This window comes from Perissodus microlepis, chromosome 6 (genome assembly GCF_051167445.1).
Source record: "Perissodus microlepis isolate ML-2025 ecotype Zambia chromosome 6, ASM5116744v1, whole genome shotgun sequence".
Classification (NCBI taxonomy): Eukaryota; Metazoa; Chordata; class Actinopteri; order Cichliformes; family Cichlidae; genus Perissodus; species Perissodus microlepis.
Window position 1 is genome coordinate 15,040,830 of NC_140466.1, and position 25,671 is coordinate 15,066,500.

General features: G+C 37.8%; 2 protein-coding genes across 2 annotated transcripts in view; one reads left to right on the top strand and one right to left on the bottom strand.

Annotated features, from left to right (window-relative positions):
- The window catches only part of ntn1a (netrin 1a), a 58,095-nt gene extending 44,520 nt beyond the window's left edge, over positions 1-13,575 (top strand). Inside the window, exons 6-7 of the mRNA XM_084930978.1 lie at positions 5,230-5,304; positions 10,232-13,575. Of these exons, the coding sequence (XP_084787104.1) occupies positions 5,230-5,304; positions 10,232-10,560 (404 nt within the window). The 3' untranslated portion in view covers positions 10,561-13,575. The remainder of the gene's footprint in view (positions 1-5,229; positions 5,305-10,231) is intronic.
- A 257-nt stretch (positions 13,576-13,832) lies between these two features.
- The window catches only part of stx8 (syntaxin 8), a 44,858-nt gene continuing 33,019 nt past the window's right edge, over positions 13,833-25,671 (bottom strand). The window contains exons 7-8 of the mRNA XM_084930979.1: positions 23,635-23,736; positions 13,833-14,616 (exon numbers count right to left, since the gene is read on the bottom strand). Of these exons, the coding sequence (XP_084787105.1) occupies positions 14,552-14,616; positions 23,635-23,736 (167 nt within the window). The 3' untranslated portion in view covers positions 13,833-14,551. The remainder of the gene's footprint in view (positions 14,617-23,634; positions 23,737-25,671) is intronic.

Sequence of the window (25,671 nt, forward strand, 5' to 3'; positions counted from 1 at the left end):
ATCATCGTTAAACTTTTATCTGAAATTTATTTGCTGCTTTATGCCATTAAATTCTTGCCATATTTATTTCCCCCGGCTAAGCTTTCAGAGAAACCCTACAGGACTCCATGCTGATTTAAAACGGAGCAGTTACAGTAATGGGCGATGCCCCAGCTCATCGGAATTGATTGCACGCCACCCAAAATAAAATCTCGAATCGGGTCAAGGATTCTAATAGCCTCTCTTCTCTGCCTGTTGGTGGCTGAAAGCAAACCATCCTTTGCTCACTGACAATACAATGAGAAAAAAGTAGGAGGGGGCTCCTTTTCTTTCTTTCCCCTTTTTTACTCTGTCTTTCTTTGCTGGACGGGATCCAAACTCACAGTTCTAATGTAAGCAGCCCGGCACAGAACAATGGAGCGCATTGCATGGCAGCACACTGGGCTCTGAAATCTAATTACGTGCTTTATTTGCTGCAATTTGTTTCTCAATCAGTCTGCTTCAGGGAGAAAGCCCTCCTCCCGGGCCATCATTTACACCTTCTTGTCTCACTGTTCTTCTACCTTTGATGCCTCTTGCCTCTGTGGTTGTGTTCACACATGTTCACTTGCATTTAAACATTAAGAGCAGCTTTGCATAGTTTTAAAATCAACTGTAACTGCAAAGCTGAAGCACGTGCATACTGTACAAGTATATGCAATCACACAGCTCCCTGAGCAGCTCTCACTGTGACCCAAATGTTAATATTATTAAACATTTTAAATATTTAATTTTATATATATACTAAAGGACAGCTAGGCACTTTGGCATTTACTCTGCTACAAACGATGCAGACTTCTTGGCTGAATGTTAAGTTGCTTGCATTCCAGTCCTTCTCTGTATAACTCTAAAGTACTGACTGCTTCATTTGCATTGCATTCACCTTCACCATGCTATTTCTCCACACTGCTTTTGTTTACTTTAGCTTGCATGCCAAGGTGTCTGTTATGTCCCGGTGCTGGCTGTCAATGTTTCTTTACAGTATGAAGAGATATCAAGATAAATTTTGATCACATCAATAATCCATTATAGTTTGACGGGTGATCTGTGCAATGTTTCCTTCACCTTGCACTCACAGAAAACTGCAGCCACGCTCCAACCTTCTCCATAAGAGTGCTACAAATTGCATTCTTCATTTTAAATATGAAGAATAAAATTGAAGCCCACACAAAAAAGAAAATAAAAAAGATTAAGCACTCTTCTGTGGCCTCAATTTTCATCTAAAAATGACACGTATCACCATGAAATTTCACTAGTTGAGTACTTACATAGAGACAATTTTTTTTTTTAATTTACAAGCTTTTGAGTATTTTAATGTTTAGATATGTAAGTGAGGCATTATATGTGCAAATTTGCTATAATTTGCATACTTTCCCACAACGGAAACACGAACACTGGATAAAACCACGTTCAAAATTCTCGTTTCATTTTGTTGACACATTTGAGTGGAAGGTTCATGCTGAAGGGATTTTGGATAACTCTTTTTATCACTACATAATTCCCAAAACAGTGTCAACAGACAGAAAAAAGAAACATTTTGCAATCCTTTTTTGTATAAGATAAGATAAGATAAGATAAGATAAGATAAGACAAACCTTTATTAGTCCCACCCATTTTTAGGTCATGGCAGAAAGTAAAAGTTATGAAAAACACAATAGAATAGGATCAGATAAAATAGAATAACATACTATACAAAATAGAATAAAATGCTTTGTTATAGTAGGTACGGTATATGAACAAACCCCTATTTTAGAATAAAGATGGGAATAAAGCTGAAAGGTTTGGTGTTAGTGTGTGCTACTTGTATGTGTATGGAAATTTACTGGCTGATAAGGATATGTTATAAAATACAATGTATTTTATAAATTAACTAATACTATTTTACATTTTTTACTTAAAGATATCTCTATGAAATTTCCTCTTACTATAATTTTTTTAATTAAGAGATTTTTAATATTGTAACTTTGAAAATCAACCACAAAATCAATAAAACAACCAACTGAAAGCATTTTAAATTTTATTAGTAGCCTCTGATCATTAACGCACTATTAGCACAAAATAGCCTCAAATATCAAACTATTAGCGTAAAATAGCCTCAAATCTCAAAACTGATCAGTGCATCAAAAAAAAAAAAGTAAATAAATATCTTAAATATCTCTGGTTTACTGTTATTATGACAGCATTAGCAAATCAATAAAAGTACGATGAGGAGTGCTGTGTATAGATTTTGATCTACAAATCTGAGCAGTGCAAGGTCCTCTGAATATTTGTTGCTGAACGTAATGAAGACATTTGTACTGCTCCTTTTTTCAGCGCTGTAAAGTACCGGTCCAAACACATAAAACTGAGCACTAATGCATTCTGTCTCGAAGCAGCTTTAATGAAAACGATTAGGGTAAGGAGTCGTACAGTACTTTAATAGAAGGGGCAAAGGTCCACCTCTCAGTTACACACTTCTCAGTGCTGAAAGGCAGGAAACAAAGCGCTGTAGTAACTACATCTACTCTGCCCAAAGCACATCTTAGCTCAGTATTAGGGGACTGCTTCCACTTCTCCAGCTTGTAACGCTTTCACAAAGGGAACATTTGTCCTCACTGTAGGGGACTGCCTGGCCCTAAATGGGGATCTTGGGGTGATCTCAGCAGGGCCTGGAGCTGTGTCTCAGGGGTACACTAATGGGGAACGAAAGGCTATCAAAGAGAAGTATCATGATGGTATCGGGGAGGGAGGGGGGTTATGAGAAAACAAAGCCTCCTTTCCATCGAAGGGGGAGGGTGGGGGTGGGGGGCGGCACCCTCCCCCTTCGATCATTTACATGGTAATCAGGTACAGCTCATGTAGGCTCCCCTTCTTCATGTACTCTTCCTATTTTTGTTACATTCTCTGTTTACTACCACCAGCACCAGCTTTTTGCCCTTTCTAGCCAGTTCACGAGACTACCAGCTTCAATTTGGGGGTTTTCCTTAAATTTCTGGACCTTGTCTTGTTCTTCCCACCCCCTCCCTTAAATTTCCCTCTTGTCTTTTTCTTTCTTTTTTTGTCAACCTCTCCACCCCTTCGCTCACTACCAATATCTATTCTCCCACCCCCTTCTCTTTTTCGCAGGGGGGTGCATTTTTTCTTGTTGTGGTGTTCCCCGGGCAACCTCATTCAACTCAATTCAACTCAAGTAAATATGAAAGTAAAAAGCACGGACCAAAGATTTGGTCACATAAATGATGTTTGCTCATATCAAGTTTGCCTGAAAGTGCCAGTCTGCCCTCCACTACACCAGTCACTCTTTAACACTATAACATGCTGTTCATCCTTGTCTCTCTTAATTTATTATTATTATTATTATTATTATTATTATTATTATTATTATTATCATTAATAATAATAATAATAATAATATTATTATTATTATTATTATTATTATTGTTGGCAGTCTGAAAAGAGAGCGAGAGCAAAAACACTGAAAAAACAGATTTTATTCCCCTGATATTCCCCTAACATGACATTATTTTGGCATGCACTGTAAGTAGATGATGCATTACAGCACTGCATGGGGCAATCACTACATCGTAGCAGCAACATAGTTTCTGGATTACTGAGGCAAGTGGAGGTTGCGTCAGCTTATGGCCAACCATAAAACTGTTGGCATACTGTCGTGGGTCTATTTGGACAATGAACAAGGCTATAACGTAAAAGCAGTTCACTTTCAATAATTAAAAACACCATTGCAAGAGCACAATATGATGACGTGGAGGACACACACGTAGAGTCACAGATGTAAATATTTTCCTAACCTGCAGAGATATCGTATCTTGTATATTTGCATACCTTTAATACAGCCCTGTGGCTGTATGCCATACTGTGCTTGCAGTATGCAGCTCATTATTTTCTTTATTGAACCACAGTGAACACTAATATCCCTGACCCCCACCGCACATGAATATATACATTTTAATATTTTCTGGGCCAAAAATCTTTCTGAACAGTGTACATCGAATGATGTGGATGAAAAATCAAATGTTCACCTCATCTGCCTCAAAGAATATGTAAATACATACTTGTCTTTGAGAGCTTCCTCTCAGCAGAGTGCTCTAAGCTGATTTGGATGACACCGGTGCCTGCATGAGGTATTCATTTCTTCACGGCTCCAGAATGGACGCACCCCCAAAATGAGGGTCCTTTGCCTAACACTTCATGGATGGCCAATTTTCCCTTCCTGACCTCCCTTTGTGTGGCATTGACCCCCTCCACCTCCCCACCTTCCACTCCCTCAAATAGCTGACAACCCTGCGTGCCCCCCCTGCAATAAATGCAAAAGCTTGACGTGGTCCTCTGTGGGGCCTTGAAGTGATCCCAGGGCTATTTTTTTTTTTTCAGAAGGTCGGGGGCTGAGGTGACAAGTGTGGTGAGATTTGGGTGGAGGTGGGGGATGAAGTAAATGTCGGGTGGTCTGCATAGGCCTAAATTATTCCCACCGTCTGAGTGGGTTCTTGGCACTTTTTCTTTTAAATCTCTCAAAACACTGTGCTGATAACATCAGGTGCTTTTATAAGACCATCACACATGATGAGATTGTGCTGTTGGACAATAAAAAAAAAAAGTTTATTTATTTATTTATTGTTCTGTCATTTTCTTCCTAAACTTGAAACTCAGTGAACAAGTTTAGGCTTTCCAGATTCTACTACATGCTATAGAAGCATTTAAAGCTTTAAATCTCAAATAGAGATGTTTTATTTAAATAATTCTGAATATCAAATATAACATTTTCCTACTAAAATCATGAATTATTATAATCATTTTAATATGAATTTAATACCACCATATTAATTGTGGTATTACTAAAATATCATATTAAGTATGGTATAACTATGTTAACTAATAATGATTTCATTAATTATAAGATTTTTTCAGAAGGTAAAATTTTATTTTGATCAATTCATAGTGATTCCTTTAATCAAAGGACAAAGTGGAAAATTCTGGGACAATTCTTTTCTGATTAAGTAAAAATTCAAAATCAGTTAATTTGCTGTGGGTGCAAGTATTTATTTTTTTCAAATGTCTTAAATCGAGAATATTATTTTCCAAGAACAGTGAAATTGTTAAAAAAAATGCAAACAATTTAATTCACAGAAAAAATAAATACTGGCAACCAAATTGCAGAGATTCTTTGATGCGTTATGACTCGTTATCATATTTGATTCTTTGTTATTCTTGCAGACTGTGACTCTTACTGCAAGGCATCCAAAGGCAAACTTAAAATCAACATGAAGAAGTACTGCAAGAAAGATTACGGTGAGTAAACAAACAACGCGCAGCCTGTTTAACCACTCACATTTACATTATGAAGACATCGCCTTTACTTTGAGATCAATCTGTCTCTAAGAACAAATAATTTGCACTTTTAGGGAGTCCCAGTGTTACTGCAGAGTCTTTCTTTGTATGCATTTGTTTGCTCCTACAATCAGAATACCTTCAGTGTTATGCATCCAGCCCAGAATGTTCCTGGGAAGCAGCAATAGTTTTCAGGCGAGGCATTTTACTGATGTCTTACTACAGCTTTCTGAGAACAGAGAGTCAAAGGATCAAACAGAAGACAACAGATCTTCAAGGAGGAAGAGAGAGGCAGACAAACAGAAGGACAGAGAGGGAGAAGATGTGTGTGCGTGTGTGTTGGAAGGGTTATCTCTGAACAGTCGAATAAGACTCCAGCAGACAAAGCAAGTCAGTATGACAGACAGTGGGAGCTCTCTAAGAGATCCTCATTAAGAAAGGCCACTTCCCCCAAAAGCTGATGTGTTTCTTGGTGAATTCCTGTGACCATCAGTCTGCCACCCCATTCAAGGTGTGGATAAGACATATGACCTCTCCCCTCTTCCTGTCCCTCTGGCCCCTCCCCTGATTGAAGTCAGGCTGCTGAACTAGTCAACCAAGCAGCGGCATCCTGGAGCATACTTCAGCAGCTTGATGGACATGCCTGGACTTTGTTCTGTTAGGATTTGCAGGAGTTAAAGGGTCAGCTTATAGACACCTCCTCTTCCACCAGTGCCTAACTTGATGCTAGTGGCGTGAGAAAAACCTCGTCTCTCAAATATGTTGCGGTCCATGCGTGATTTTTTTATTTTTGTCAAAAGGCAGAAAATGCTGGAAATTTCAAAACCAAGTTAGCATTTCTTCTAAAATCAAGATTAAAAATACATACTTTTATTGTGCTGTTGTATTATATTTTATTTATACATTAACACAGATGTGTAACAAATACAATTTTAAAAACCAATCCACCCCAAATGTAGGGCACGAGGGGGAACTAAATGAGTACGCCATAATAAGGTCTGCATAGCAAGCATATCTCAACCCAGTAAATACCTCTACCAAACACCAAATGAGGAAATATGTTTGGGAATAATGATGCACAAGAAACACTGAGACATCGGTGTCATTCTGTCAGATGACTGGGAGTCCTAGAAATGCATGACGTGTCCTTTAACAGTGGCACCATAATGCCTTTGATTATGGTAATGGTGAGACAAATCTGTTCCCTTACCTTGACTAATTTAATTTAGTTAAATGAATTTTTAACTTTTTTTTTTAAAGTGGAGAAAAAAAAGAAAAATGAGTGTAAAGACAAAGTCTCCTGGCCAATGAATTTACTGCTTTGTGGAATTGCGCAGAATGGCAATATCTGGATGAGAATGCACCGGACCACTAAAACACCACTATTAAAACTGAGCGATAACAGTAGGCAGCACCCATTTGAGGGTGAGGAAATGTAGAGATAAAAAGAGGCATCAGTATGATGCGCTGGAGAAACGATCACTCAACACAATCCGGAGTACCCTTATCTACAGTATGTACATATCCAAAGACAAGACAGCAGGAGAGGCTCCAAAATTGATTTGGCATGTCTCGTAGGTGTGCTGGTACTGATGGCTGAGCGACTGCCAAGCAAGAGACAAATGAAAAGAAAAGATTCTCTTTAATGCTTTTTGGGTGTAGATACAGAGCCTTGTTATGTAGAGGGTGTAAATTAGGGAGTCTGAACAGAGAAGGTTCTTAAATCTTGAGATAGAAACTCTGCTGTTAAGTGTGATTTAATCAAAACATGAAGCCAAAAAGATTCTCTTTGGCTGCCATGTTATGATGGTGTACAATCAATCGAATAAACACATGCAGATTTAATGTGTTCATGCACAACAACAGACAAAATATATGTTTGTTTGTTTGTTTTTTAATTTCCTTTACAAACTCTTAAATTAAATTATTTTTCAGAGCTGGATCATAGTTAAAATATTTAATTTAATCTGTGAGTCCAGCAGTGGTGTTATGTTCTTTGACATTCTCTGTGTAATTCACCTTCTCTCTGCCGGGTGGCTTTGTGCCAGGAATATACATTAAAGGATCCATTTCCATCCATAGTTAGCAACGGAATATTTAAGACTAATTACGGACAAGAACAAGAACCCTGTGCAGTATTTACTCAAGCTTAGCAAAGCTGACTGAGACACAATGTAAATCTGCAGAAGTTGGCTCCAGGGAGCCATAGCTTTGCACTGTTTTGAAAGGATCAGCAGGGATCTTTTTTCCCATGCTGCGTAGGGAAACGACACTACAAGCTTCTGCATTTGATATGCAGACGCACATTAGCAGTCACAGGAGGATGCAAGGCCCGGGGAAATGTCTCATCTCAGCAAATCCTTGGTGCAGCCACTTTAAGCATCTCAGTGTCCACAGTGCACAGTAACTGTTGTGCAAACACAAACAGTACATGGTGGCAGCTGGTATATCCAAGGTGCTGCAGAGGTCACTGTTAGGTCAGCCAACGGTCATTAGGGCTCCCATGACACTGAGGCCTAAATAAAACTATTATACAAATAATAGTTTTATACATTAATACATCGCAGAAGAATAAATTGCACATGTAATTACTGTGCTACAAGCATAACACAAAAGATCTGGTTTAACCAGTATTACTGAAACATAATAGCATAATGGAAACTAAAATTACACACAGATACAGATATGTTTTCAAAAATCACCTTTATTCAGCTACACTGTTGCAGCTGGAAAAAAGGTTTTAGAAGCAGTTTTAGATTTTCACCATTTTATGAAATGAATCCCAAGGCAGTGATTCAAAATCAATAACACAAAACCTGGCCTGGGTACAGGGGTATACACTTAATACTGCCAAGATGTTCAGCTCCATAAGTGCTGAAGGTGACCTTGTGACAAGATGGTTCATTCCGAAACTGGTCTCATAAGTACAGGGGGAAGAGATCGGTTCAATAAAATGCATATTGATACACGCTCTCTTTCCTCCTCTTCTTCACTCTCACTTTCCCTCACTCCTCCTCTCACAGGACAGGATCGGTACATTAATCATGTGATATAACTGAGTATCTTTCCAGCTAACGTCTTTAATAGCCCTTCTGTCTCCTAATCACATTACAAATCACGCTGCTGTGTCAGTAAATGGACATAATGCATACTGGGCTCCATCTGATAGCTAGACCAGGTATAGAGAAAAAATCTAGGTTAGAATTAGGTTACCAATTTTTACTTTACTGGGATTAATAGCACATTGGTGTCAATTTAAACATGTCTCTTACCTCCTTTTATCAATTCAGTACTTGCTTTTCAATCAATTTCAGTTGATTTGTCACCATTCAGATTTGTACACATCATATTTGACCTTCTTTAAAGAATTAAAACTGTGTTTCTGCAACCTATTCAATGTCTTATTAGTCTGATATGCACTTTTAGTCACAATGTAAAGCCCTTTTGAAAATAAAAAAAAAAGATCAAATATTTCCTTGGTGAGGCAATGCAAGAATGCTGTAATGCACTCAAATGCCAAGATTTCCTCTGCTGCAATAACGCAAATCAACAAAACCTTCTTAAATCTAAAACACTTGGGGATACTGAGGTTTGATCTTCCAGCCTTGGAAATGTCAGAGCTCTGGATTTTGTGACATAATCCCTAATGTGCATCATGGGCTAACCCTTTCCCCCTTTTGTGACATCATTACTCTTTGGTAAGACCGATATAGGAAACTGAAACAAAATCCAGGCCTTCATTAAAATAATAAAAATGTCTGCATATCTCATGCAAGCAGGAGATTAGCTCAATAAATATCCAGTGACATAGTGATTTGACCAAAACAATCTGTAGACTAAATTGTTTAAGCAAAAACTTTGGCTTGGAAGGACTGTTAAAATTAGAAGGTAAAGCCACAGTTTTGAGTGTTTTTGGAATGCTAGCTGCATAGCTGTAGGGAAGGCAATGCCAGTTGGTCTACCGCAATGTCTCTTAGTGAAAAATCTGCTGGATGATTTGCTTTAAAGAAAAATTTGCAGACCTTTATTGTTCCCAGTAAAACATGCAAGCCTCTTATTGCTGGCCTACTGTCGTCATGGACTTTGAGCTTGTCAATCAACCTCTGATTTGTAAATCTTAGCATGCATTGGACAGCAGGAACCAAACGTCCAAATTGACGTCTTAAAATAATACACAAGATTAACCTGGCATGTTTTTTGATGGGAGGAGAAACCGAGGAGCTCCTAGAGAAAACTTAAAAACATAAAAATTCCAAACAGAAAGAACCTGTCTGGGTTTGTCCCGATCTCTGAAGGCAGAGATCTTTATATACTTGAAAAATCATCATAACTCACTACCATTTACAACAAATTCGTAACTGGCTTGCTTTGTTACAAATGCAAAAACTGTGGCAATGACACAGCATATTTAGTTAAGTTTGAAATGCAGATTTTTATACCCAACTGCTTACCTGAAGCTACCTTTAGGCTAGTATTAGCTTAATTCAGTGTGGCCACTTAGCATGCAGTCACCTTAAAAACAGACTACCTCTTGTAAAATGTCAAATTAAATGTATTTGAATGCATAAACTTGATATATGTATGTAACTGTAAAAGTGTTAAAATAACTTTTAGTCTATCCAAACACACCTGAGAAAAATCGCAGTAGCAAAGATGCAACCGAATGTGGTATCTACATGCTTGTGTCTGTGATGAAAATGATATACTCAATTATAGTATATAGCCTCAAAAACTAGCGTGCCCAGTTACAACCTCACACAACTCTGCTGCAGACTTTTAGCCTTACAGAGAAACTAAACTTTACCAGTCACACGCTTTTGCATGTTTGTTGAATCCAGTAAAAGGAAATCATGTGTCACGTCTTTTGCTTCCCAACTTTTCTTTGCAGCTGTCCAAGTGCACATCCTGAAAGCGGACAAATCCGGTGAGTGGTGGAAATTTACTGTCAACATCATCTCCGTCTACAAGCAGGGAGAGAGCCGCATCCGCCGTGGGGACCAGTTTCTGTGGGTCCGTGCCAAAGACGTGGCCTGCAAGTGTCCAAAGATCAAGCCTGGGAAGAAGTACTTGCTGCTGGGAAATGATGAGGACTCCCCTGGCCAGGGTGGAGTAGTGGCAGATAAAGGTAGCCTGGTTATCCAGTGGAGGGACACATGGGCACGCAGGCTCAGGAAGTTCCAGCAGCGCGAGAAGAAAGGCAAGTGCAAGAAGCCATAAGCAGGATGAGACGGAGACGATTCTGAAGAGGGAGATGATTTCAAGAAAAAAAGCTGAGCTGGCAAATATTAATAAATAAATAAATAAATAAATAAAAAGAATGGAAGAGTGACAGACAGAGGACCATGGACAGAAAAGAGACTGTTTATGTCGCTGCTTTTTTGTGTAGAAGCATGAAGAGAATTATTTAGGATGATATGTTTTTTTCAGTCGAACTTTTGTTGAAGGAGCTCACCTGGCAGATTTGGTTTATTTTACTTTGAGATTCCTTTCTCTTGTGGATTTGCACCTATTACCAGTATATATCATTATTTGTTTTGTTCTCATTATCCCAATATGAAATCCTTATATTTTATGTTTGAATTTTATGGACATTTTCCGCTGTTGCAAAAATGACAGAAAGCCACTTACCTACCGCTGCAACTTTGCCTCTGCATGTTGTCTTGGAAAATTGTATTATTCGCTAAGAAGTGAGCTTGTTTCAACAAAAGATTTCACTGTTGAGTGGCAATTGAGGCAGTGATATGTAGTTCCTTTATTGAGATTTGTGCCATAAATGCTATTGTTTCTAAGCCACAGAAATGCATACATTTAGCTGTGAAAGACTTGCCATTCCTTTCCTGTCTGAATTTAGTTATATTATGCAATTCAAGCAACACTAAATTGCATGTCTTACATTTTCATCTGTCAGGACTTTTACAGTTCTACAACATGCAAGTGACAGAAAAGAATCTATGACAGTATTGACTTTTATTTTCAATCTAATCAATCCTGAGCATCCTTGTTACTTCAACCAGTGCCCCTCAAATTTCACAGTTAAGCATTTGCCTAAACCTGCATGTGAGATTGTAATGTTCACTAAATAGTGCTGCTTGTGGTACTGTACTAATGTTAAATTTCTGAGGGAAAAAAACATTTAAATCACTGATTTTACCTTTAGTAGTTACAGTAACTGTGATATACTTTGTCTCACAAAAAAATAGAAGCTTTAACAAGTGACTTGGGAATAAGAAGCCAGCTACATTTTATTGATAACCTCTTTACAAAAATGTTCATAAAATCCTGAGTTGTTCCTAATAGACATTAATAAGAAACTACCCTCAACCGCTTCCTTCCTGTCATGAGGCGTCACCGCAGTGGGGAGCTTTGGAGGTTTGATTCGGTTTTATGCCGAAAGCCCTGCCTAACGCAACCCCAAAGGGCATTTGGGATGTGAAATCTTGTTTGTTTGTTTTTTCCTTTCATCAGCAATGCTTGCTCTGCCACAAATGATCAGAACTGTGAAAGTTACCCAATGTCTGTTGTTGTGTAAAATGGATGCAATGTTAAAATTGTGCGGGTGAAAGTGCAGCACTGCAGCTGCTGGTACTGCATGTTCTCAGAGGATACTGACAAAGACAAATAGTATGACGCAAGTGCAACAATGCAAATATTTATATGATTTACCTCTGCAGAGATGTGTTCTTTTAAACCAATTTATGGAAAGCTCGCCACAGTATGTCAAAATCTTCTACAATGGGTATGAGTAGGACAAAGGGAGAAAGATGTTGCAACTGACCCCCTGCCTGTTACTAACACTAAATCTGAAAAGATGATCTGAAAGATATTCAGGTTGTAGAAAGCACAGAGTGGATACAATGAAACAATAAATTTCTTACCTTACGTGGCAGAGAAAATAATCCCTATAGTGATGAAAAACTGAAGCTTATTGCGCCTTAAGAAAGTGCTCAACACGCTTACCTAAATTTACTTTTAGAATCCACCTCACAGCTTGTATTCGTCTGTAGTACTTCCTGCAGTATGGTGGGATTGCATATAAACCCATTTACAGGGCACACTCTTTTGCAAACACAATGCACGACTGTACGCTCAGTAAAAGAAACGAATCAGTAAGAAAATGCCTGCCATGTTAATTCTCTTCATGTCAATACTTGCAAAGGGACAAATGGGGTGCATTACAATAACTTGTCGCTGCTTGATTCAAACCACTTTGTTTGTGTGCAGTTCAGTTTGGATTTCTCCAAGGAATGCATGGATAAAAATGCTCAGGTTTGTAAAAAGCCCAAAGTGTATTTGATTTATCATGAACTTTTTATCTTTTGAGGCCAAATCACAACACCGTGAGCACTATGTTTGTGAGACAATAAAACATCATGTTAAATGGGTGATTGTTGTCTCACAAAAGTTACATTTAATTTCTAACGCTCAAGTGAGTGTAAAGAGGGATAGACAAGAAACTTTCAAACTTTCATAAAAAGGAGATAAAGATTTGATACCAGTATCTTGGAAACACCCTCAATTTTGTAATTTTACTTATAGTAAAAATCCTAGATGATGACAAATTGAGCATATTGAACTGTGATACAAAAAATGACTGTACTAGTCAATATTGACATTTTTTTTTATTGTTCAATCAGTTTAATATTTGTTATTGATACCCAACATGCTGCTACATGATGGCGGCTTCTTGAATTCTCCAAAACTGATAATCACAATATTCTGACATATACACAAAATTTTTGCACGGTGCTGCATTTCATTGTTAAACCAACAATGTTATGTGTCAAGTTCTTTTTTTTTTTTTTTAACTATTTTTATTTGGCACAGTGTAATCCAAAATGACACGACTCTGGTCTCCATAGCTTCTAGCTGCAACTTTGACATCCGTCTCCTGAGCAATGGTTTGACAAGCTTCCAGATGAAACGCTATACACATACACGTCAAAGCATTGCTTTGTGTTCATACTATGAATTGTAAATGTTGTTTTCACCATTGCAAAGTCTTTTGCAATGTTTTACAATGCCTACTAATATATTATGGTTATTATATATGAATATATTTAATGACACAAGACATTGTGGATTTTATTGTCTTTTTTTTTTTTTTTTACTTGTTTGTGGTTATTTAGATCGTTGTTATTAAAAGAAGGAAATAATAACTACTGAACACACCAACCTGGTAGAACTAAATTCAGATTTGCAGAATAAATAAACTCTTGTTACATTGAAAAATCATTTGCCTCTGTTGCTTTTTTTTTTTTTTTTTTTTTTTTTTTTTAAATTGTAAGTCTACAGAATTTAATGTATTCAGTTTATCCCTGTTAACTGGTTGCAGTATCATTATAAATGTAGTAGGGGAAAAAATACGCAATGGAATGAATTAAAGTAGTACTAGTGTGTTAAAACTTTGCCAAAGGTCCACACTACCTAAAGATCATGTTACAAAACACTTCAGAGTGAGGCGTGAGCGTAAACGCAGACAGGAGTCCAGGCACTATAAAATGGAAATGTCATTTATTAGAAATTACAAGCTGAATTGATTTACAGGGAAGGAAAAGAGCCATGTTAGTAACACAGCTGAGCTGTTTGTTTTGGCTATGAGCTATTCTATAAACATTACAAAATCCAAACAAAATGATAACATTACAGCTGCTACAGTAATAAATGGGTAAATATAAGTGAGTGTGAATATTGCAAAGCTTGCGGAATTACTGTATCCAGTGCAAACCTCAGCCCAACCACAGACAGGCTTATGAAAGAAAAGCCCCCGTTGCCTGCGGGAGGTCCTACTGTTAGGTCAACATTCCCACAGTTCAGGCAGTAAAATAAACCTTTTTCAAAATGCTTACAAATCTCCAAATAATTTAAGAGTTTGATGATTTACTAATTTATTAGTAAGACATTTGAATATCTATTAAACAATTTACACCCACAAAAAAAGAAAGTAAATGTCTTTTGAAAGGTTACATATACCCTTAAACCCAAGAATGACATACTGAATAAAAGCATTTGTCTGTGGGGTTAAAGTCTTTTTTTTCCCCACTTCTCCTTTATTAGATAGCCCAAAATGACCTGTGTCTTAATGTGAAGAACAAGTATGATAAATCTGCTTAAATGAGGGTCTGTCTGTTTGATGTCAGTGCTGATTAAATTCTGCTCCAGACTTTCATTGTTGCTGTCCGACACGGGTCCATGATCACTGCTGTCTTCATCACACAGGCCACGCAGCAATCACTATAATGGCTATAAGAAGTAGTACGATAACTACCAGCATCCCTGAGCAGAAGGAAGGAGGGAAAAAAAGACATGTTAGAACAATTGGAGGGAAAAGGACATCAGACTTCAAGGTTCATTAAGTAATTTCACACACACACAAAAATGAAAATCTGGATGCTTTTTCTCCCCTAACACAGTGGGAAAACACTTCCGAAGAAGACAGGTTGCTGTGTGAATAAGAACAGAATGCAATCACATGGAAATCACTTAATCTATAACATGCTATAATGGCCAGAGATCAGGTGATTTACTTGAATAATATAATTTTTTTTTGCCTTGACAAACTTGGGTTGCTTCTGCAGTATGCTTTGGAATATCATCCATTTGGACTGTGAAGGGCTGTGTGATCAGTTTTGCAGGATTTGGCTGAATCAGAGTGTAGCCCTACACACTTCAGAATTGATCCGGCTCCTTCCACCAGCAGTCACATCATCAATAAACACTAGTGGCCCCGTTCCACTGGCAGCAGTACATGCCCATGCCATGACACTGCGTCCACCTTGTTTAACAAATGATGTTATATGCTTTGGATCATGAGCAATTCTTTTCCTTCTCCATGCTCCATTCTCTTCAGTACAACTTAATCTTGGTTTCATCTGATCAAGATGATCACTTTCTGTGCTTTTGGTGTTGCTGAGCTCTTCAGTGAACTCGCTGGCTGTTGATTTGGTGACTTGTAAAATTATTGATGTCCTTCTATTAAGTTTTTTTTTTTCCTTTTCAGCCTAATGTTGGCCTCATTCGCTGACATTTGGGGCTCACATTTAAAATTACCTATAAAAACTATTAAATATAAACTTTAGATATTAATGTCTGCTTCATCTGTCATGAAACAACAAATAAACAGACCTCATCTTGCCACAAAACTGCTTGCCAGTCAATTGTCCAGTTTGGAGTCTTTGAAATTGGGAAACTGTGTATAAAAATGTCTGTAATGTAAAAGTTTTGTGAAACCTTATGAATTAAAGCTGAAAGTCTGCACTTCAATCATATATTGATTGTTGGATTTAAAATCCACTGTGGTCGTGTCCAGAGACAAAACTACAAACACCGTGTCTTTATCCAACTAATTATAGACGTCAGTATGTGTCACTCTGTTGCCAAATAACCAAAATGAGTTACAGTGTAAGCATTAATTTTTTAGGGTGTTAAGCACTGGACACCTGCTCCAGAAGTTTATTTTGTCTGTGTTAATCATGAACTGCTGTACATTTATTTAAAAAGCAATGAGACTTCATCATAGTCAACAACCACCACCCATCCAGTCTAGCAAGGCTAAATAAAAAAAAATCACTGCTGCTCAGATACAGTTACACAACTTTCCAAACTCATTTGCTATGATAATTTATGCTGAATTTTCTTACTTCATGTTTTGTTGCTATAACCCTTGGTGATAAAACCTTTTCAGCTTGAAACAATATATATATATATATTTATAATTTAAATTTTAAAGTTAAAAAGTCAAATGTCAAGCAGCTGAGAAACTCCAAACCTGATTTGAGACAGACCCAGAGGGAAGGAGGGGAATTCATCAGACACAAGGGAATACACTTGGAAGAGGTAAGAAGCCTACATACCTCACTACTAATTTTCAAAGTCCTTGATCTAACACAAGTCCCAAGTGCGTATGCCCTTGTAGCATATAACCATTCTTCTCTTGATGACTTAATGCAATTTACATGCGTTCAATGGCCACAAAAGCTTTATTGCCATAGATCGCACACTGTGATAGGCATGTGTTTCTGATTCTGTTTCAAGAGGGTAATCATTGTTTTTCTCTGATACTATGGCAGCAGAGAAAAAAATGAGCAAAAGCTCACTCACACTTCATCAAAGTGTTTTGCCCTCGGGACCTCAAAAAAATTTACATTTTTTTTTATTATTATTATTAAAGCCACCGCCCTAGAGAAAGGAAAAGAAAAAAATAACATGTAAAATCCACTACAGGTAGATATTTTATCCTCTAAGTAAAACAGAATCACAGTAAAGGCTTTAGGAATATTTTAACTAATTTTGGTGGATAAATGGATCTATCTTTTTAACCACTGCCATAAATACTTGTGTATTGTAGAGTATTTACTGCATCAATTAACATAACTAAAGTAGTCCAGCTCAAATTCCTTTTTCCATATACCAGTTTGTTAATTTTGACACTGCCACCTAGAGAATGAGATGATAAAAGTTGAACTTTATTCAGTGTTAACTAAAATTTGCAAATTATAAAAGCCTGACTGAAACTTGCCGGGTCAGTATATGCTGGTAATCTGTTATTTGTGGCATATTAAAAGCGGTGTCCAGCACAGAGAGCAATGAAATAGAAACATTTTTCAACTTTGAACTAGTTGTTTCAGTTATGTCAGCCAGATTTAAGGGCTCTGTTTCCAAAATGATTCAGAAATCTGAGACATTTCTGAATAATTATATTTTATATATATGCTGATACACTGCAAATATACTTTGAACACTAAAATATTAACTTAACTCCTTATTTAAGTGAATAACAAATTCAGAATAGAATCAGCATGGAGTGTGAATTTCTAAAATCTATCAAATATGACACTTGAAATATGGCTATTGTGGTTTGCACGAGAGGTGTGTTTTAATCCAGGGGATGATGGTAACTGCTTGCCCTGGTTACTGTTTAAATTTAACAATTCATTTTGATAATCAGGAATGAGAGAAGGCAGTCCACAGAGTTCCCGGTAAGGCCTTACAGTATAAAGTATCTCCAGGTGGCTGTTGTTGTGATTTGGTGCTATATAAATAAACCTGAATGGAATTCAACTGGAGTGTTAGCGAGAGTAAGAGAGAAGTGATGGTGTGTGGTTTAGAGTACATTATGAGGATTTGATTGCCTTTAGGATATGCTGGTCTTTCATTCTGTATATGTATATATCAGACCACAAACCATGGCACACATTTAAAATTTGGAAAAGTTTTGCCAAAGTCAGATTCCCACACCATTCCCACTTCTTCTACAGTGACACAGGAATGAAGATTTAAAACAACTGCACATCTAGCTGGTCTGAGGGCTGTCAATACGTGGCCCCACTGACTTAAGTTGTCCATTGTTATTTAGCATGCGGCTGGTATTATCCCCAGCCCTTTCACTTTCGGTTTGCATTTCTCTCATTCTTTGGCTCTTGCTTTCTGCATTCCCCTCTGTGGCTTAATTGGTTGTCTTTCCCACGGGGAGAGAGACAGAGTGAGATATAAGCCATGCTGAACAAATTGCTTGCGGTGGTAGTGGTGGTTTGATGAAATGCAAGGCTGATGCTGGTTTCTTTGCCGGGATATATGAGACATGCCTGTACCATGTCCAGATGTCTTTATACCCCATTATCTTATTGCATCGTTCTTGTCATCCTTCTCCTTTGTTTTACTACTTATAGGCAGTTGTCACCTTATTTACATATGGGGAATTCTTTGAGCATAGCGCTTTTTTTTTTTTATTGTATACAAAAGGAATGTGTTCCTACATAGATTCACAGGATATTCATGCTAAGAGCCATCACTGGTTTAGTCAGGCCCTCTCCTCTTGATAACTTACACATGTGAGCATAATAAAATAGTCAAACCAGACACACATGCTCAAATACTTGTGATGACTCTTTAAAAGCTTCAAGCTTTAAGCAAATACACACATAAATTCGCAGCAATCATCTTTGTTTAGGTGTAAATGATAGGCCTGGTCTATATTAGATTCAGACATCAGAATTTCATTCAGTCTAGTCCAACATCTGTCAGCAACTCCATTTGACACCGCATAGCAACAACAGTAATAAGCCGTGCAACACACACATGTTACTGTGAAGCAAGACTCTCGCTTGTTCTTTCTAACTTTCTATCGTCACGTAGCCGCCAGTCATGAAGCCACATTAGGCATCCACAATGCCCCTCACCCTTCCCCTTGGACCATCGCTGTCTGCCTCAGTAACTAAATAACCTACTCTGACCCTCAGAGGGCCTCTAGAGGCTAATGACAATAATGGCGTTAACTTCCCAAATAGATTAGGGCTCTGCTGTCACATTGATGCTGAGGGAGATAGTTGGTGTCTGCTGATAGACTGACCACCCAGAAGTTTCGGAGGGCTTGGTCTGGGTTCAACCCATCTTAGCAATTTCCAGACATCAGTAAGACAACTTGCAGAGAATACCAATAATTGGTGAGAGAAAGAGTGAAAGAGATGGCCCATAAACTGGTCTGGTCATTCCCCTGCCTTTGTACACAAAAAAGACAAAACAAAGGAGAAAAGATAAATTTTATGCTAACAAGATAAACATGAACCTATTTTTTAAAAACACAACTAAAGACACATATTTTTAATTAATTGTGGCTTTAGAAATATGTTGAAAAGTTTCCTGACATATATATTAAAACATATGGTGTCCAACTAAAATGTGGCTGCATTTTCGTCTACTACAGCATACGGAAATCTTTATCCATCTGTAAATCATATGTCGTGTGCACTTCTTTAAGGAGAAAATTGGAAACCCTACAGAAGTTATACATTATATATATTTTCCAGATTTGTATTACTCTGTAAAGACTTTAAGCAACTTGAGGTGACTGCTTTGAACAAATACATTGGAAAATATATATCTTTAAAACCATGATAATTGCCAAACTTCTTACATTTATTTTAAGGACAGTAATATTTCTATAAAGTTTATAGAACCGTATCATGGTTCTAGGAGAGCTTATAGAACTGCCAGACTTAAGATTCATACTTGAGGAAGAATTAATGGAAATTAAAGTGCACCAAATTTTGAGGCAGTTATGTGAAAATGTTAACTTCTTGGTGACGCAAGTGGAAAATCAGGGGACCTCATAAATCAGAGTATACAATACAATGCTCATTAAGAGTGCCACAAACGTCTGTTTTAAATGCATGCTAGCATTCATTTTTGATAGTGTTTATATGTTTTACAACATTTAAAAATGCAATTTATTTTTAAGGGTGTATCTAAAATATACATTTATGTGATATATCTGAGATTAATTGGTGCACTGCTTAGCTGGCAGATGAAGCTGCATGCATTGCAGTGTAATCTTGTGGTCTGAACACATGACCAAGGAGGAAACTGTGCTCCCTACACCCCTGTCAAATATGAAATATGAAAATGGTTTCAAATATTTACAGATATCTTGAGGCAAATTTACTTGAACTTGCCACTTACTGAGAAAAACCTCTGATGTGGAAACATCATTAACAGGATGTATACAGTAATTTAAAGCAAGTCTTTCATCAGCTATATAACACATATTTAACTGGGATCTCTGTCTGCCAACAGTATATCATGTTGGGGCGTTAAGAGGAACAAAACCTGCCATAAAATATCAAAAAACAGTTTTAATGTTATATTTATCTCCCACACTTTGTGTTTTTCTTGGTAACTCCTAACTTGCAATTATAGACAATGTTAAGCAAACACGCTCTTCTCAAAAGAGAGTCAAATTCTGTCCGTCATAAACCAACGTCTGATGCAAACCACCTGTGGGATTCAGGGGGTTCCCGCAAAGGTCCTCTACAAATTTAAGATAAGCTCTGTTGGGAGGGTTATTCAAGTTGATGTTATCTGATTTGATGTGCTCTAACTTACATTTTCAGTAATGGCATTTCTGGCATCATTTAGACTAATCTGCCACACATATTCAGGAAAACCTATGAGCTGTATTCCGTAAAAATAAAAAATAAAAAGCCCAAAAAACAAACTGCAACTCCACCTTTTTTGCTAGAATAATGCAAACTTCTCACATGTTTATTGAAGGACTCTTGAAAACTCTTGCTTCCTGTTTGGGGTTGTTTTTTCATGTTATTGGAATCAAGACACCAGCCTCAAGGTACTAATGATGAAATAGAAACTTAACATCTGAGGTGCAACTGAAATTTTGAATGAAGAAAATTTATAAATGCAGTCAAAACAATCTGAATCTTGGGTGGATTGAAGCCTGCTCTGTGCAGGAATCTAATATGTTTCAGCAAAATGGATATTTCTCAACACTACAGGGCACTAGTTATGCACAGTGTGTTCCAGGAACCATGGTTTAGCAATATGTGGGCCCTTTTCAAACGTTCAGCTAAATTTTTTGGTATAGTGTTTTTTGTTTTGTTTTGTATGTTTGCATGTATGCACAAAAATTTGCTATGCCCCTATCTTCAAAACTACCGTAATTTCCATTATGCTACGTTAACCTCCTAAGACCCGAACTCTTTCATTGCATGCATTTCTATTTTTTCTTTCCTATTTGGGCTGATTGGGACCTGATGAATTTAAAAACAAAGAATTAGCAGATTTTTTTTCTTTACCTAATTTTTGTTTCTGAGAAAAATGAGATCCACATTTGAGGACATTCGTTTTAAACTTCGATAGAACAGTGGCAGTATAATGTCCTCGTAAGTGGATATCAGGCCCTTGTAGAGATAAATTAAGTATTTTGGTCTAGACAACCCAAAATGTGATGTCCACATATGTGGACGCCAGGTCCTAGGAGGTTAAGTATGCGTTTGGCTGTTCCAGCCAGACGTTCCTAACTTTACAAGGACTCAGCTAAGACATAACACCAAACACCGGTTTTGGATGAAAGGTGGTCTTAAAAATAAATAAAGCCTTAAAGCTGAGGAATTACAAACACACTGCCATGAAGAAAGAAGGAAAGCCCTCCAAACAATTTGTGGCATGTAGTACTTTCAGTTCTTTCTGTGCTTGACACAAAGACGAGTGTCAAACATGAAAAGACAAACGGGGGATGACAGAAAGGATTGAAAAAAAAAGAAAGAAAGATTGAACAGAGGTGAGAGTGAAAAAGACCACAGGGTAATTTTCCATTTGTCAAAACAAATCAGAAACATACAAATGCATGCACACACACACACACACACACGCACACGCACGCACACAGGTAGACATAAGAAATACCTTTAAATACTGTTGCAATAAATTGTGCACTTGCACACTTGCAAAATGCAAACATGCACTAGGTTCACCTGTTTCATCTGATCAACTGCTCATTAATGTAAATATTCAGCCAATCCAATAGTATTAACTCAATGCATTTAGGCATGTAAACATGGTCACGACGACCTGCTGAAGATCAAACTGAGCATCAGAATGGGGAACAAAGATGATTTAATGTGGCATAGTTATTGGTGCCAGATGGGCTGGTCTGAATATTTCAGAAACTCACGATCTACTGAGATTTTCATGGATGGCTAGGGTTTACAGAGAAGGGTCTGAAAAACAAATCCTATCCAGTGAGTGACAGTTCTCTGGTTGAAAAGGCCTTGTTGATGCCAGAGGTCAGAGAATATTGGCTAGACTGCTTCAAGCAGATAGGAGAGCAACAGTAGCTCAAATCATCACTCTAAAAGTATGCAAAAAAGCGACTCTGATTGCAAAATGCATTAAACCTTGAAGCAGATGGCCAACAGCAGCAGAAGAGCACACCAGTGCCAGTCCTGAAACTAATTGCAAGAAACTGAGGCAATAATTTGTACTGGATCCCAAAATTAGACAACACTATATTGGAAAAATATTGTCTGGTGGAGTCTCGATTTCTGCTGCAATGTTCAGATGGTATTGTCAGAATTTGGCATAAACAGCATGAAAGCAACTGGATGGGCCACTTAGCTCACTGCACTAGGAGGGCCTCCACAGTCACCATATCTAAATCCAGTAGAGATCCTTTGTGATGTGATGAAATGGAATATTCAAGTCATGAATGTGCTCCTGACAAATCTGCAGGAACTTTGTAATGGTATCATGTAAATATGGACCAAAATCTGAGAAAAATCTTTCCAGCACCTTGTTGAATCTACACCCAAAAAATTAAGGAAGCTTTAAATGCAAAAGGGGCTCCAATCCAGTACTAGGAAGCGAATGTATATGTATTTGCTCCATACAAACTTGCAGGTGATCATAAACATGAATGGACACACAAACAAATGCACAAGCAGCCCAGGAATACTCTTCTGCCTGTGAAGATCGAGGGACTTAGCAAAAAAACGTTCAACAAAAAGAGAAAAAGAGTCCTGATTCTAACACAATCTAAGCTCTGGGATCTTCAAACAAACTCACGCTCAGGCACCATGGGGACAAGACCAACAGAATGAAGCATTTGGGGGGCTGACCTTCCTATTGCCTGCTCTGTTCCTGGCTGTGAGGTCTCCGTGCACAACAATGCAGTCTTTGCCATAGCAATGCGGTCTGGCATTTCACAGGGCCTACTGAGCCAGCCTCACTCACACTCACTGCCACATTCCATAGGTTGGCTTTAGAGCCAGTTAACACACATCTCGTGGCAGCTGTTTCCCTCTGAAAAGCGGGACCCTCTGAAAAGAGTGAAGCAGTCTTTTTGTACACAATAAAACAAAAGTTACACAAACCAAAGCAGATCAGTGATAATGCTAAAGAAGGGTCATACATTCACAAAACTTCTAAGGAAAGAGGTCAACTCTGTAAATGTGAAGTTGAGACAACAGTGGCTGATGACACGGCCAACCCTCAGTGGATATTTGATGATTCCTCAAAGGACTTGCATGAGAGACCCTTAAAGCCAGGACACTGTTAGCAGGCGTGACAGACAAAACCAGTCCACCCACCATTCATTCACAACATGCTCTGTACTGAGAGGGCTTATTGCCATCAGCATCATTGTTTTTCAGCTCCATTAAACACTATTCTGGAAAATAAGGAAAAAGCAGCAGTAACACCAACGCTGCTGAAATGGCTTAATGGTGAAGATAGCTTTGTAATGCCAAAAGATCACAAGAAGCTTAGCTTGCAAAATGCACTTTTTGTGCATAGCTGCCACAGAAGCAATTATCTTTCTTTATAACAGCTAAATGCATGGGAAAAACCTGCAACAGATATTTTATGGCAAGGATTTATGCTATTAAAGATTGTATTATAATATTTAATTAAATGAACAGATCTATGTGGTCTTCTGTGCTCCATGGCATAAAAGACAAAGACATGACAAAGTGCTTTGCATGTGAAGGGAACAGGAATGCTCACCGCAAGAGGCCGACTTCGTCTCCACCAGCTTCACCCTTCGTGTTTCATTACGAATCCTGTTATCTGTCGTGTCCACAAGATGTGCAAGGTCGTCAATAATTTCTAAGAGACAAAAAAAGACAAAAAAAGGGGGGGAAAAGTCAGTCAAGCTAATTGCTCAGGTCAGGTCATGTGCACTAGTAGATTTAGATTTTATTTTGTATTAATCTAGTCACTGACACACAGACAACATAATATATTATAGAGAAAAATACATAAAAAGTAAAAAGAAGAAAAAAAACAAATACAGGTTTTGCAAAAACTGTCTATCTGCTATTTTGAGTAATTTTCTTTACAATTGGGTAAAAAAATAGCATCTTACAGAGCGTGATTGTCTAAGAAGTAAAGAGAGCCAGAGGTTCACTAATCTGCAAAGAACTGCATCAACACATTATGGAACAATATCTGCATAACGCTTCATCTTTCGCGACCAAAAGAGCAAGGGTTGGGGACCGCTGATCTAAGGTTAAAGCTCTAACATGCAAAGAAGAAGCCACATGTGAACATTGTCTTCTTCTGTGGACCAAAGGTCACTTAAAATCGACTAGTCAGAAGAATTGAAATTTGAAAACATGGACACTGCATCCTCTGGACTAAAGAAGAGAGGAACCGTTCAGCCTGTTATGATGAGTGCTCATTTAAAAAGCCTGCATCTCTGATGGCGTAGCTCCATAGTAGAAAAGTCCGGTTACTGAATTGGCCTGCCTCCAATCCAGAGCTTCCATCAACTGAAAACAGTAGGCTCATAATAAAGTAGAAGTATGGATGACACAGAACTGTTTAATTGCACAGAACTACAATTAAAATCTTATATATCAGACAAGAATGGGACAATATCACTTTCTCCAAATGTGCAACAGTTCTCAACTAAAACTGGAGATGCTACGCAGTGGTAAACATGGTGCTGTCCCAACGTTTTTATGATGTGTTGCTGGCATCAAATTTAAGATGAGTTATTTTTTTTAAAATTAAAAGTGAACATTTGTTTTGGTTTAAACACCTCATGTGTTTTCTATCTTCTATTGTGAATAAAATATGAGTGAATGAGATTTGCAAATCACGGCATTTCTATTTTTATTTACAATCTACACAGCATCCCAACTTTTTGGGGATTTGGAATTGCCCCCCCCCCAAAGGTAACCATCTATAATAAAAATGACTCTCAATGATGGACAGACAAGTTCTGCATTACATGACACCTGACCGGCAAACAAAAAGACAGAACCTGCCAACAGACATAAGTTGTGGCAGAGGAAGTAGGTCATATGAAAGCACTCCTTGCCCTTTCAAACGGTTTCACTCCTTCCTGGATTTAATCAGATCCTTATTTCTCATGAGTTTTGAAGACGTAAGCTGAGGCTTCTGGGACTATGCCTTAGGATCCAAAGAAAGAGAGTGTGTTCCTTTTGTGTGTGTGTGTTTGGCGCTGTGGCTAAGGTCTTTCAGTAGGAGTTCCTGACTTGAAGGTCATCCAGATGGAAGCCTGTGTGATTTGTTAGAGCAAGCCACCGTGTTGACATGTCATCTCCAGAGATCTGGTGCAGCAACAAAAACAGGCAGCTAAAAAGCCATCACAAAGAGATGGTACAAACCGGACCCACGAAAACAACATGAATGGCTGAAAACGGCGAGTGAAATATATGTTAAGGAGCAACTGACTCACATGACAAGACTATGAGGAACAATGTAGAGTGAAATTTACAAAATGGATAATGTTAATGTGTCAGTGACAGGATGAAATATTGATGTCAAAGGAACAAACTTTAGAGATAAAGCAATCTATAATGTTCATGTGATGATGTAGTTTCTTTCTGATGGTTTGTTGTATTTCTCCTTTTTCTTTTGTGTATATGTGAAATGGGAACGGACGGCTGCTGAAAGATTTCCAAATTAAAAAGTAATAATGGTGAAAGATGGCATTGATTTAGTCCCTTGTATACTTATTCACTCAGACATCTACAAACTAAACAGGAATGGGAAGCTAAACTCATCTACAAA